We start from the raw sequence: 12,454 nt of genomic DNA, 5'->3' as shown, positions 1-12,454 counted from the left end.
CCATAACCATTATCCTTTATTGGATCCCAAAGAGGTTTAATCTCTATCCATAAACAGGTGAGGAAGATACAAGCTTTCGGCCCAGCTTTACACTTTAAATGCCTCACTGGGAAGAGGGCAAAGGCTCTGCCATCCATCTGGCATTATTACTCAGGCAGGATTATAATTGTTGTGTTCATCCCTATCAGACCCAAAGCTCCCCTTTTCATAGCAAACATGTTATGATATACCCTTTAATATCCCAAAGTGAAATTCATAGATAATACACAATTTCAACAAAAATCAAAATGATGCCTGAACTGTAATATAAAGTATAATGAAAACAGTTCATAGGAAAATAACATGCATTACAAGATAGAAATGCTAAGGCCCAACTCTATTGGAAAGCATAGGGAAGTGGTCAGCTAATTTACCCCTATGTGGAGAATTATGAATGTGACAGCTACTGATACAGGTGGCAAGTAGAGAGATTCAAATAGTACAATTAGCATTGCTATAAGTGATGTTTTTTCTAGAACAGTGGACAATGCTTGGTAAAGTTCCAAACGAAATAAAGTACCACCTTTATACTGTGGTATATATACCGACTACAGTGGTAGTCAGTACTACCACTGACTGACAGTGGTAGCATTCCTGGAAAATTCAGCTTATATAAAAATCATGCAAAAATACTTTGAGTTTATAAACAAAATTGGAGTTATATTCTAGGCTTAGGTAATTATAAGTAGGTTTATCATCTACATGAAGTGTCTGGAGCTCTAACCTCTGCCCAATAAATACCTTATAACACCCCCCCCCCCTCAGTCATTGTGATTGACAACTGCAGATGTCCCTGCATGTTTCCAAAATGCCATCTAGGGTTAGAACTGTACCCATTGGGAATCCCTAGAGTGGGATAACTAAGGGCTTTTTGAGGGACAGGGATATAGGAACATGGACTCTGTGAGTCCACATTTTTGTCCGTGGAAGCCTTGCTTCAACCACATTCCTTGAGACCACAGTGACTTTGACAAACTGTCAGGAGAACAATAGGTGTAGTGTTGCCAGAGCTCTTGGCAAGATTCTTTATGATCAACTTCTAGTTTTACTTATGCATAAATGGTTTATTTCTGGACTGTATAAGGGCTTAAGACATACCCTTTCTCACTGAGATTGACTTACCATTGGGTATTACATATGTGATACGAAGGACTATCACGAAATGACATTGCGATGTGGACAGTAGAGGAATGGCAGTAGGTAAGGTTAAAAGCCCAGTTAGATATATTGATTATTGAGCAGAAATTCTAATTTATCTTAATAATACCATATTCAAAAATATTTTATCACTCAAAGTTAGCTATATTTCTGCTTCTAGCATGTACAACCAAATTTGAACAAGAAGGTGACTGTCGGTACCTGGAATTGTCCTTGTGTCTGGATTGAGGCATGAATGGTGAAGTAGTGAAAACACAGGTTTGATGTCTTCAAACCCAGATTGAAGCCTACCCTGCCTGGCTGTGACCTTCAGTACGTTAAATAATGTCTTTGAGCCTCCATTTCTTCATCTGTAAAATAGGGTTCATAGCAGTGCCTGACACATAGGGTTTTCATAAGGACTAATGAGATAACATAGGTGAACCATTTGATATAGTGACTGACCCATGGTAAGTTCTCAGCAAATATTAACCATTGTTGGGGTGGTGGTAATTATCACTCACACAGATCTTACAGGAAGGAAAAATAGCATTTTCAAAAAGAGGCTGTAATGTGGCCTAGATGATCTTAAAGGAAGACAGAATTCCTTAGGGACAGAATTGCTCTTCTGTTTAGGGAAAAACAACTTTCGGCCATATACAATGATAAAAGGTGAGCGGGCCTGCCCCCATCCCCACTACGGGCAAAGCTGTGATGGAGGAAGTAGCAGAATTTTCTTGCCAGTTCTTTCTAAGAGAGAGGATGAAGGGTTGGATAGGAAGTAATTCCTGGGAAAGTATGCAGAAGAGAGGAAGGGAATCTTACTAAGATGAAAGTGATGATTGAGATCTTTCTGCCCTCTTACTTCAACGTCCACAAAACCTTTAGTGAAAAGGCTGTCCCCAGGCTAGCCATGGGCATGCGCAGGCGTGCACGCCCTGCTGTTAGAAGCTTTTGGCCCCGGGAGGTCCGATGCAGAGCACAAACAGAACGAGGAGATTAGTCCTCTTGTTGGGCCTAGGGAGAACCATGGATACTTTGAGTGAGTGAAGTTGGGCGTGATGGTGAGCCCCACGTGGGAAAATGATACAGGAAACTTTAGTAATATTATTAGTTCCTTAAAATCAAGTACAAAATCTCATGAGCCTTTTTTACATTTAGGTAGCTTTCCAAATAACTCATGGACGGTTTAAGAAAAGGGAAATAGAATGAGATGCTTTCAAATAACAAGAGGGAAATCACTAATCTTTCCACTTTGTGCTCCCACAAATGCTACTGTGAGTTTGATATTCACAGTATCTATTCAGTAAAGGATTAGAAAGATTTATTGAAACAGAAATTCAGTGTTGAGAGATCACATTCTTATAACATTTCTCGATATTGGGAGTGTATTAAATGCTACTTGTATATTATGTACCCTACGTGATAGAAAACCTTTTCCCAAATGCTTTGTCATGGATTATAACTCACTGTTGGGTTATGGTAAGTGGGGATGGGTTATTTAAACCTGCTTTATTGTTAATGCATCTACTGTACAATTCATACATCTCTTACAGAGTTTGTCCAAGTTCTTTGAAACATTTATTTTTAAATATAATCTGTAAATTCTATAAGATATCTCCATTCTGGTGTATGATTAGTTTTATTTTCTGGGTAAGTTTTCATGTTTATTTGTTGCAATGACCTTAATTAATAAAAATGCTACATGACAATAGAATTCTTAAGGAATGACACATTACACCAACATTGTCCAAAAGAACTAATTAATCAAACATGATTAATTTTAATGTAATTACTAAAGAAAGATATATCATTTTATTATGACGCTCTAGCCATACATTTTCAAAATATGCTTATTAAACAGTAAATGTCAGATAATGATTCAGTTAGTTACATTTTTAGAAGTCGTTAGGATTGATATTCCTCTGCCATAAATGAATTGAATAATAATTTCAAATACAATCAGAGTTAATTTAATAAAAAATATGCTTTTGAACTAAGACAGATAAAATCAATGACCAATGATTATTTTCTGGTTTCAAAGTAGCAGGGAAGATTAATTCAGTGTCTGTAAGTTTATTTATCACACTTGGCCTAAATGTGATAAAAACAAATGAAGCAAAACACATGATGTAATCCCAGTTTTCACACTTCATTAGCTCTCTCAGCAAAAAAGAGATCTGACATAGTATTTGGGGCCTTTGTATAAATTGAATACAAGCTACATGATGTTTGAAAGTTTTTGATATTTGAATAGACATTTTAATAATACACAGACACAGATAAGAGATGTGAGTAGGTGGCTTGAGGTTTCAGAGTCCCTCCTGCAGTGTGTTTAGCAGCAGGTACAAGATAAATATCCAAACAAAATCAGATTAAGGGATTAACAGTAGTGACCTTGCTATGGGTAGGTGAGTGGGGCCAATGGGTGGTTTGGAAGGGATTTTCGAGTTCTTTTTTCATTTTTCCTACTTTTACATCAGTGCATTTTGGGCAAAAGAAAATGAGTAATGTTTAATTTTTAGATACAGTAGGGCTGGACAATTAAAAAAAGGAATATTCTAAGGATTGTGAAGGTCATTTGGAAGGTGACAGGTGATTCAGCAGGGGTTAAATGGGAGAAACTATCTCTATCTTAACTTACATTTCAATTGGGCAGTAACATTTGAACTTTTGTGTTCTCTTTTTAAGTTGTTTTTTCTTGAAAGACCTTATCAATGACAGCTGAAGAATGGGGAGAAACGGTGACCGTCTTTAAGATCAATGTGGCATCATAAATTAAGAAGGAACATGTGAAATGTATGCTTTAAAAGAGCCCCCTTTAATTCTAGGGTTTCAGCTTGGTCAGCCCTCTACAAAATTTTGAGGCAGATACTAAATGAACAAGGACTAAGAGGAAAAAAGACAGTTTCAAAAACTCCCTGGGCCTCTGTCTCATCTGTGAGAGGTTTCCTACAAAAAGTATTGTTCCAGATAGGATTTGGTTATTTAAATTTGTATCTTTATCCTGTACCATACGCACTTAAAGCTCAGACAGTCTTCTCATCTCCTTTTTTTTTTTAAATAGAAATCACAAAAAAAGATATCTATGTATCAGTTTCTAATACCTAACAGGAAAGTCTTTTAGAATATTAACATAGCAATAAGCAAATATGTACTATAGGATTAAACACTAGCATTGAAAACAAACAAACAAACCAAAAACAAAGAATCAACAAAATTTTCCTCTTGTTTTAGCCCCTTCAGATTCTGGACTTTATGAGCATTGCAGGAGAGGGGCATAAAGAATCGCGCTTAGTTTATTTTAAAATTTCAAAATAAATGATGCCATAATGATGCATAAATCAGATTTATCTTTCGAAAACATTGATGGGAAAGCCCAGGTGATTTGAGTAGGAATGCTCTTTCTTATGAAGAGAACCAAATAGGATGTCTCTAATAAATTAGTACAATCTTTTAAGATTAAAAATAGCAAAAACGTTTTAAATAGTCTGATTATAGCTTCAACAAGTCAAACATACATTTCTATCTAGCCTATAGTTTTAAAGAGTCTATGTGGGTTTAACTTATCATCCCTCATTCCAATATAAAAAAAGAAGAAAAAGAACAAGTCATTTTTGAACATTAAGATATTCATAAAGACTGTATAAAGTAAAAAACAAAACAAAACAAAAACAAAAAAATCTTCACAGATTGTTAGCCATCTCTTTCAACGGTTTCTCATAAATTCTTCTCTTTCCTTATCAGTAGATAACCCCCATCTCAGAAGGAAATACTTGCCAACACTTCCCAATGAGATCAGTGATTGCTTTTTATGAGAGCTACTGCTCTTTGAGATGTTTAGGTGAAGGGAGAATATCTTCTATAAACCAGTAAACTCCAAAGAATTACTCAAGGGGGATGTGGCAGAAGCTATTTTTAGAAGATGAATCTATGCATTTTTCTTTTTGTTTTTATTTTCTCCACTTGCTGAATACCTGTTTTAGAGCAGAGAGCGCGCGCACACACATGCACACACACGCGCACACATGCGCACACACACAATCAATGAGTAACTTAATCATCTTTTCAGTTCTGCCATTTGCCTATAAGGTCTTTTTTTTTTTCTTTCCCATTTATACTCCATGCTCTTGAATCAAGGTGTTCATATTGGATAATATATTGCTAATTTTATTGAGTTTGAGAGCCAACAAAATAATGGAGCCTTCTAACTTAAAAAAATTTCCTTCTTCTGCCCTTGCACCCCCAAACTCACAATTTGGTGAACAGTACACTACTTGTGAGTGATATAAAGTTGAAAGGTGGTGGTGACTAGACCTAATGCTATTTTCTTAAGCCATCTATCTAAAGAATTGTTTTTTTCATACTTTAAAAAAATATGTCTATGCTTTCTTTTTTTTTCTTTTTTCTTTTTTTTTTTTTTAGTCAAGTACTTTCTTAAAGAAACAATAGCACCACATTGGCATAGCTGGCCAAACAATAAATGGGAAAGCAAAATGTGCTACATCTTCCATTTTAAGCATTCTCCCAAGTGCATAAACTAATAACAGAAACCCTGAAGTCATAGTGCATGAGATGGTTTCATCTACACAAACACTGACATTCCAAGGAGGGGAAGGATTCTCAAGGGAGGCCAGGCTTTTTTTTTTTTTTTTTTTTTTTTAAGATTTTTCAAGGAAGTGATTTCTTCTCAGTATTCCATTGGACTCTTAGGATGAGTGTGTGTGTGCACGTGTCTGTGTGTGTGTGTGTGTGTGTGTGTGTGTGTGTGTGTGTGTGTAGGGTGGGTATTGGGAGAGTTTTTCTTTATCTCTAGAAGAGTGGATTCTGATGGAAAGATGCTTTAACTTTTTCAGTGGAGCTTCCTCATCTTAAAATGTTCGAATAATACAATTATACTATTTGGGGAAGTGGGAATGGAAATTTGACCTAGGTATTCAGTGTTGTCAATTAAACTGGAAATCAACCCATAAATTAAAAGCTCATTCTTACCAGTATTTATAGCTCTTTCATAAACGTCTTGATATTGCCTCATCTCAAAATTCTAAAGCAAAGCTTATAAAGTTTTGAGTTGTAAGATTTTATGTGCTTCCTTCTGTCAGTACCAGGTCGTTCTGCTGTAGAATATAGTGATCAGCTGACTTCTGGAGTTGACAGCAATTTGTCTTCTAGTTTTAAATCATTTGAAAATAAGATAGTGGGTTAGTATAATTAGTTAATTTTTAATTAGCTAATTTATGATACAGTTAGAAAGGACTATGTACTAGAAAAAGTTAAGAAGGGTAATATGACTTCACATATGTAAGCTTTCCTCACTGGGGTATTTTTTGCTGTGAACGGAATTATTAAGTGAATGAAATAAGTCATAGACACTCGTAGAATTACCGTATTCAACTATGTCTGGAAACTTACAGGTCTGCAGAAGGTTGCATGTAAAGCGTTGTTTATAGTAATTTTAAAAGGTACACACTAGGAATAAGAAATAAAAATCAGAGTGCCATTTTGGGAAAATGGGTCTAGCATCTCATTCCATAGAACCTATATGTCTAGAAGACAGATGAAGGGCAAAATTACCTATGGTTTCTTTTACATCTGTCCACAGTGATCAGAACATAGCTCTGCATGCCAGGGGTGCTAAATTCAGATAACACTGTGGACTAAGGTTAAAATACTAGTTGGCTGACCAGAGGTGTCCATTAAATAGGCTTTCTTTTTGCATATGTTCGGAGATCCAGGAAATCTTGTTTTTTTCTGGCCTCTGAACCTTGAGGTGAACCAGTGGGATGAAGACTAAAGATGTTATTTTTGTTTTGCATGTACACTCTCCAAGAATAAAAGGGATATAGTTTGCATGGAATAATCAAGCCTGGTTGCTTTTCACCAAAAAGTTTTAAGGCAGATAAAAAGATCTGAATGATGGATGATTCATTGTTTTAATAAGAAAATCTTGATATGTAGACAGGAAATATTTTCTAGGTCAGCATGGACCTGTCCTCATCATTGGATTTTCTTGATACCAGTTTTCAGTTGAATGGATAAGACACATCCACAGAGGACTAGAGGCCACTCTTCTAAGCAGACATGAGGGAAAATTTCTAGCTGTGAAGGAAATGTTTGTCTTTCAACTAGCAATTCTAGTCAAGCATACTTTAACCAAAAATATATGTATATATCAGTATCTCCAAGGATAAGAACAAAATTCATTAAAGAAAGTAAATTTGTGACATTTTATTAGTTATTATTTCAATATTTGAAATCTTGGGACTTTTTTTAGATTACTTGAAAAGCGGAAAGAACTGTTTTTCAAAATGAATAGAGTATCATTTATAATATTAAAAGAAGGATTATTAGGTTATTAGTAACTTCCCGGCAGAGTCAGTAAGTGCTAGCAAATGGAATAATCATCCTTTCGCTGATAGAAATCTTTGTTTTTCTCCTTTTTTCTTTTCCTCTCTTTTCACTTTGTATTCATAAATCCAAATGCAGAATTCAAAATCAAATTGCAGATCAAATGTTTCTAGGTTATTTTGAAAAGTGTTTTAAAAGAGATTGAGCTGTTAGCTTTTAACAACTAGTTAGTTGGATAGTTAGTTGGATAGCTTCACTGACAAGAACTGGCATGTCAGGAGCATTCAGCTTATCAATTTTCTAGCTATGCTGTGAATGAGTTGTTCATAGAATTCCTTGCATCCCAGCAACTCAAGGGCTCTGATCTTGACGCCCTCATAGCAACTCAGGATAAAAATCTGGAGCTTTATCTTTTTAATCCTCATACCACCCCTGTGAGGTAGGTAGATGACATATTGCCCCCATTTTGCAGATGAGGAAACTGAGGCACAGAGAGGTGAAGTGACTTGCCCAAGGTCACAGAGTGGTGAGTCCGTGACAGAGTCGGCAGATGTTTGTTTCTTCAGCGAGAATAAGAAACCAGGACTGTTAAAATTCCTAGCCTTCTGCTTCTTCTACTCCTCTCTGGACTCGCCAATCAAATTTGCATCAGTGGACTTTGTGTCTTATTTCTTCTGGAAGGCGTAATTGGGGAACTTTTCTTTCCCAAATGGTTAAATTTTGAGTACCCTTCCCCTCTGTGTCACCTTTGGCTCCAGGCTTCCTCTTTGAATTTGCTTTCACCTTTTACCGTTTTGGCCAGACTCTTTCATATAACAAACTACAAAATAGCACCATTGTACTAAAAAAACAGAGTTTTACATACTGTTTGATACATCCTGTATTATTGACATGCTAAATTTACATAGTGCTTTATATGGAAAAAATAAAAAGAGAGAAGTACTGATTAGGTCGCACACTCACTCATCATTTGAAGGAACCATTCAGAGTTTGAGACTTTCTATGCTTAAAACATATGCCTAAAATGATTGGCCTCAAAGTTGCAACTACTTGCAATTTTTTTTAGCAAGATGTGGAAATAATAAAGCTTTGTGTCTAAAATAAATGCATCCAACTTATGTTTGGTACAAATGCCACAGATGCAATCTTGTGGGTTAAAAATTGGTGTTCTATCTGACTGCTTGCTGCTGCTATTGAGGAGGCCAAATTTGGCAAATTAAAAGGTGATGAAGGGGGGAGGGGGACAGACGAACAAGATTACCAGACACTGTAAAACAAACAGCCTGTGTTGCGTAGAAAGAAGTGCAAATAAAAAAATTAATAAACCACTTAGATAAGGCTGCTGAATGAATGTCTCTAGCAGCCAAGATTCAGAGACAAATGTAGTGCAACTGGATCTATATAACACCCATGCATTTGTGGCTCTTGAGAGGCAGGGACTAAGATCTCTATATATATTTTCTCTATAGAACATTATTGATAAAGGATCAACAGCAATCTACCAACTCCAGGACCATTTTGCAAGGTGCAAAGCTTTTAACAATCACTCCTAAAGACATTGTTGGAATGTTTACTTGCGTATTTCATTGGGGGGAATGCCCATCTTTTGAAATGTTATCAAACTTATTTTTTTGGTAGGTCTTCTGGTGTTTAACAGGTAACTCGTGCAGAGCAAAGGATCCTGCCAGTGGCATGTCATTCTTCACTCTTCAGGAAGGTCTTCCTACATTCTGTAGTTCTTGCTTCCTGCACTCCCTCTACTTGTGTTCTTCAAATGTACTTCCTAAAAATAAGGGAGAAAAAGTGATTACTTTGATGAAGTTTTTTGTATGCTACCTATCTATTTCTAACATTGGCTCTCAACCTTTCATATCTATGCCTCACCACTCAATTTAACAGACAGCTTGGGCCAAGTTTTCCTGAGAAAGACATATAGGTAGATGGGCCTGTAGTTTTTAGTTTAGCCAAACCTCACTCAGGCTTCTCTTTATCCTTGATGGCATGGGAACCACAGATTGCTTTATAATTACACAAAAATGTGTTTTTATTCATCAGCTACTATCACAGATTCCTTGACAGGAAGGAGATCCTTTAAAATTCTGTCTTCTGGACTGGAACATCTTTTCCTAGTGAGGAAAAAAAATCACATTTTGGGACCATCCTCTGTTGTTTTATTGCATTTTGTTCTGTTTTAGTTTTTGTAAAAAGGAGCTATTTCTTTTTCATTTTTTCTTTATCTCCTTTGGAGAGAGGCAGAGCTTGAGAAGATTGGGAATTTTTGTAGTTGATTTAGAATCTATAAAGTCACAGACATTCTAAGCTGTGCTCAAATCTAGCTCTTCCATTTTCTAGCTATGTGAACTTGTGCAAGTGACAATCTCTTGTGTCTCAATTTCATCCATAAACTAGGATAATAATAGTTTCTACATTGTAGGATTAAGGATTAAAGAATTAGAACATAAAAGCACTTATAATAGGCCTGGCACATGGTAAGCACTATGTAAGTATTACCAATTGTTATTTACTCTTCTTACTATTATTTCATCTTTATTGGAAAGTAACCATTCTTGGATTAAAAATTCTGGATTCCTTGCTTTGGTGCTACCATTCACCTATCAACAAGCAATTCTGTTATCCAAGGAATATTGAGTTTTGCTTAGAAGCCCTATGATAGTAGGGAGTTGTCTCTGTTCACTGTTACAGCCCCATGTCTAGAGCAGTGCCCAGAACATTTCAGGTGCTCCATAAATAGCTGCAGAATGAATTGAATGAATGAATGAATATAATGGGCCTCTGATAATGTGAAGAATCAAGTCATTATACTTTTTCTGTAATTATTATTTTATCCTTGAATATACTTAAATAGCAACATTAATTTAGACAAATAAGATGTAACATAAAATCTGGGAGGAAATAACATTTGCATGCATAAACATCAGGTGCTGCTTGTCTTGGTTTCACTTCTAGTCAGGAGGCCCTTAGAGAAGGATGTAGTAGATAATTATTGGTACAGAGTGAGGTTCAAGGATTCAGTGTCCTTTTTCCTGGGAACATTTTCCATCCAGACCAAAACCAAGAATTCTCACCATGGTGACTGGAATCTCCAAATTCTTCCTTCTGGCTAAGGAAATGATCAATCACCCAATCGTTGTTAGAAGTTTAGAGATCAGTGTAAGGGACCTTGGAGATCACTTAAGCCCTGAGAACTGGAGAGGGTGAGAAGGTGGGGCAGTATCAACTACCAGTCCCTGGAAGTTGTACCTGTTGACGAAGACCCATAGGGATTTGATAATTTTTCTTACACATGTTTTTCGGCTCTACCTGGAACATTAGAGTTATCACCAAGACCTTTATAAAAGCAAGTTAGCACTTTGTGAGTTGACGGTCAAAATATCTTGTACCTACTGAATAGAAGGAAGATCATTGTGTAAAGATGTTTAGTAAAATATCTAGCTCAGTGGCCACTGAAAAAAACTTTGTGGGGAGAAATTGGGCACTTGTATAGGATAGCTTGAAATGCTGTCATTTAACATCCTGCCACTTTCCCCCCAAATATCGTACAACTTCTACGCATTTGTTGCTCCGCTGTTAAGCTAACAGTAAAGTATCTGCTGTTAAGCTAACAGTAAAGTTTGTATTCCTTCCTAATCTTACCTTTTAATCTGCTTCCTTAAAGGAGTTCTCCAGAAAATGGAAGAAAGACATATGGGGCTACAGAGTAGAGACACTGTTGTCCCAAACTCCTTGAAACATTCCTGTTCAGTTCTCAGTAGACCCTGCTGATTTTATATGGCTCATCAAAACCCCACAATCGCTATTATTAAGGACACTATCAGTCTATCAAACTAGTAACCAAATTTACCAACAGGTCTAAAAATACCTCTTTTTCTGTTTAAGAGGCATGCCAACTTAGAAAAAGAAGATTTTTAAGAATCTGGATAAAGCCCCAACTAGGAAAATGCTCCAGAATGAGATGGTAACAAGTAAAAAGAAAGCACATGAGGTATTTAATCTCCAGTCTTCCTCTCAAGCCAAAGTAATCTCAGATTTCCAGAAGAAAAAATTCAGGTATCTTCTGTGCTTCCCTCTTCAAATTCGTGAGGGCTGTAGCAAAAAGGATTGGGGTTAGCTTGGCCAACCATATAGATCTTATTCTTCTCCCCAACAGAGAGATTCTTTTTCCCTGAAAGCAGAAGTGTAAAGTGCAAAGTCTGAGTGGAGGGATCTTCTGGCCTATTTCTTCTGGGTCTGTTTCGGCATCGCGGCAAAGTCATGGGCAGAAACTCACTCACTTGTTAAAGCTGACACTGCTCCAGGCAGCATGGTTCCCATGCACACAGGCGTACGGTGGAGGCCATTCAAAACCAGCTGGGATGTCGTCTGGTTTGCATTGGCTCTCTTCCCGGGCTCTCACATGTGACTTCTTTGTTGCAGACAATGACAGTGACAAAACAAAGGCACTCAGGGATTTAGTCTCAGTTGCATCTGTTGCTTTGCTCATTGTCTTAATTTAATGACGCGGGCCACCTGACAATGGGTGGCAAGTGGAGGCATGTCAGAAGCAGCCGTCGGGGCTGGCGCCCACCTTCAACGCACTTCTTGAAGGGGTTAGGAAACTGTCCCACATTCAGCCAAGCAAAAACGTTTCACTTCAACAGCTTGTCCAAGACAAACAAACCAGCTGAAACTGTTTCTAGTATGTAACTAGACAGATTTTTGAAAGGAAAACAGTAGTGAGTAAATACTGTTTCCTATTGACACCAGGGAAGGTAAGATTATTTACAAAAAAAATGCTGGTCCTTTAGCTCACTGGGGTTGGTTGAGGAAATATACCCTCTGAAGGAAGGGTTAACCAACTCACGAGGAAATAGGTTTGATAGGGGTTAATTTGTGATATACTTTATTACACAGTGTGTACCGTACACAGGTA

The 12,454-nt window shown here is 36.9% G+C and overlaps 1 protein-coding gene across 3 annotated transcripts in view; it reads right to left on the bottom strand.

Moving 5' to 3' along the window:
- Positions 1-12,454, bottom strand: part of IGF1 (insulin like growth factor 1) — a 146,489-nt gene that overhangs the window by 67,778 nt on the left and 66,257 nt on the right. For 2 of the 3 annotated variants that reach the window (XM_004323127.3, XM_004323128.4), the window contains exon 4: positions 2,923-9,307. The exons of the other annotated variant lie outside the window; for it this stretch is intronic. In XM_004323127.3, coding sequence (XP_004323175.1) covers positions 9,248-9,307 — 60 coding nt within the window. In that variant the 3' untranslated portion in view covers positions 2,923-9,247. Of the gene's footprint in view, positions 1-2,922; positions 9,308-12,454 lie in introns of those variants that run through there. 3 annotated transcript variants of the gene reach the window in all.

This window comes from Tursiops truncatus, chromosome 11 (assembly GCF_011762595.2).
Source record: "Tursiops truncatus isolate mTurTru1 chromosome 11, mTurTru1.mat.Y, whole genome shotgun sequence".
In the NCBI taxonomy this organism is placed as follows: Eukaryota; Metazoa; Chordata; class Mammalia; order Artiodactyla; family Delphinidae; genus Tursiops; species Tursiops truncatus.
This window is presented reverse-complemented; position numbering and strand designations above follow the sequence as displayed.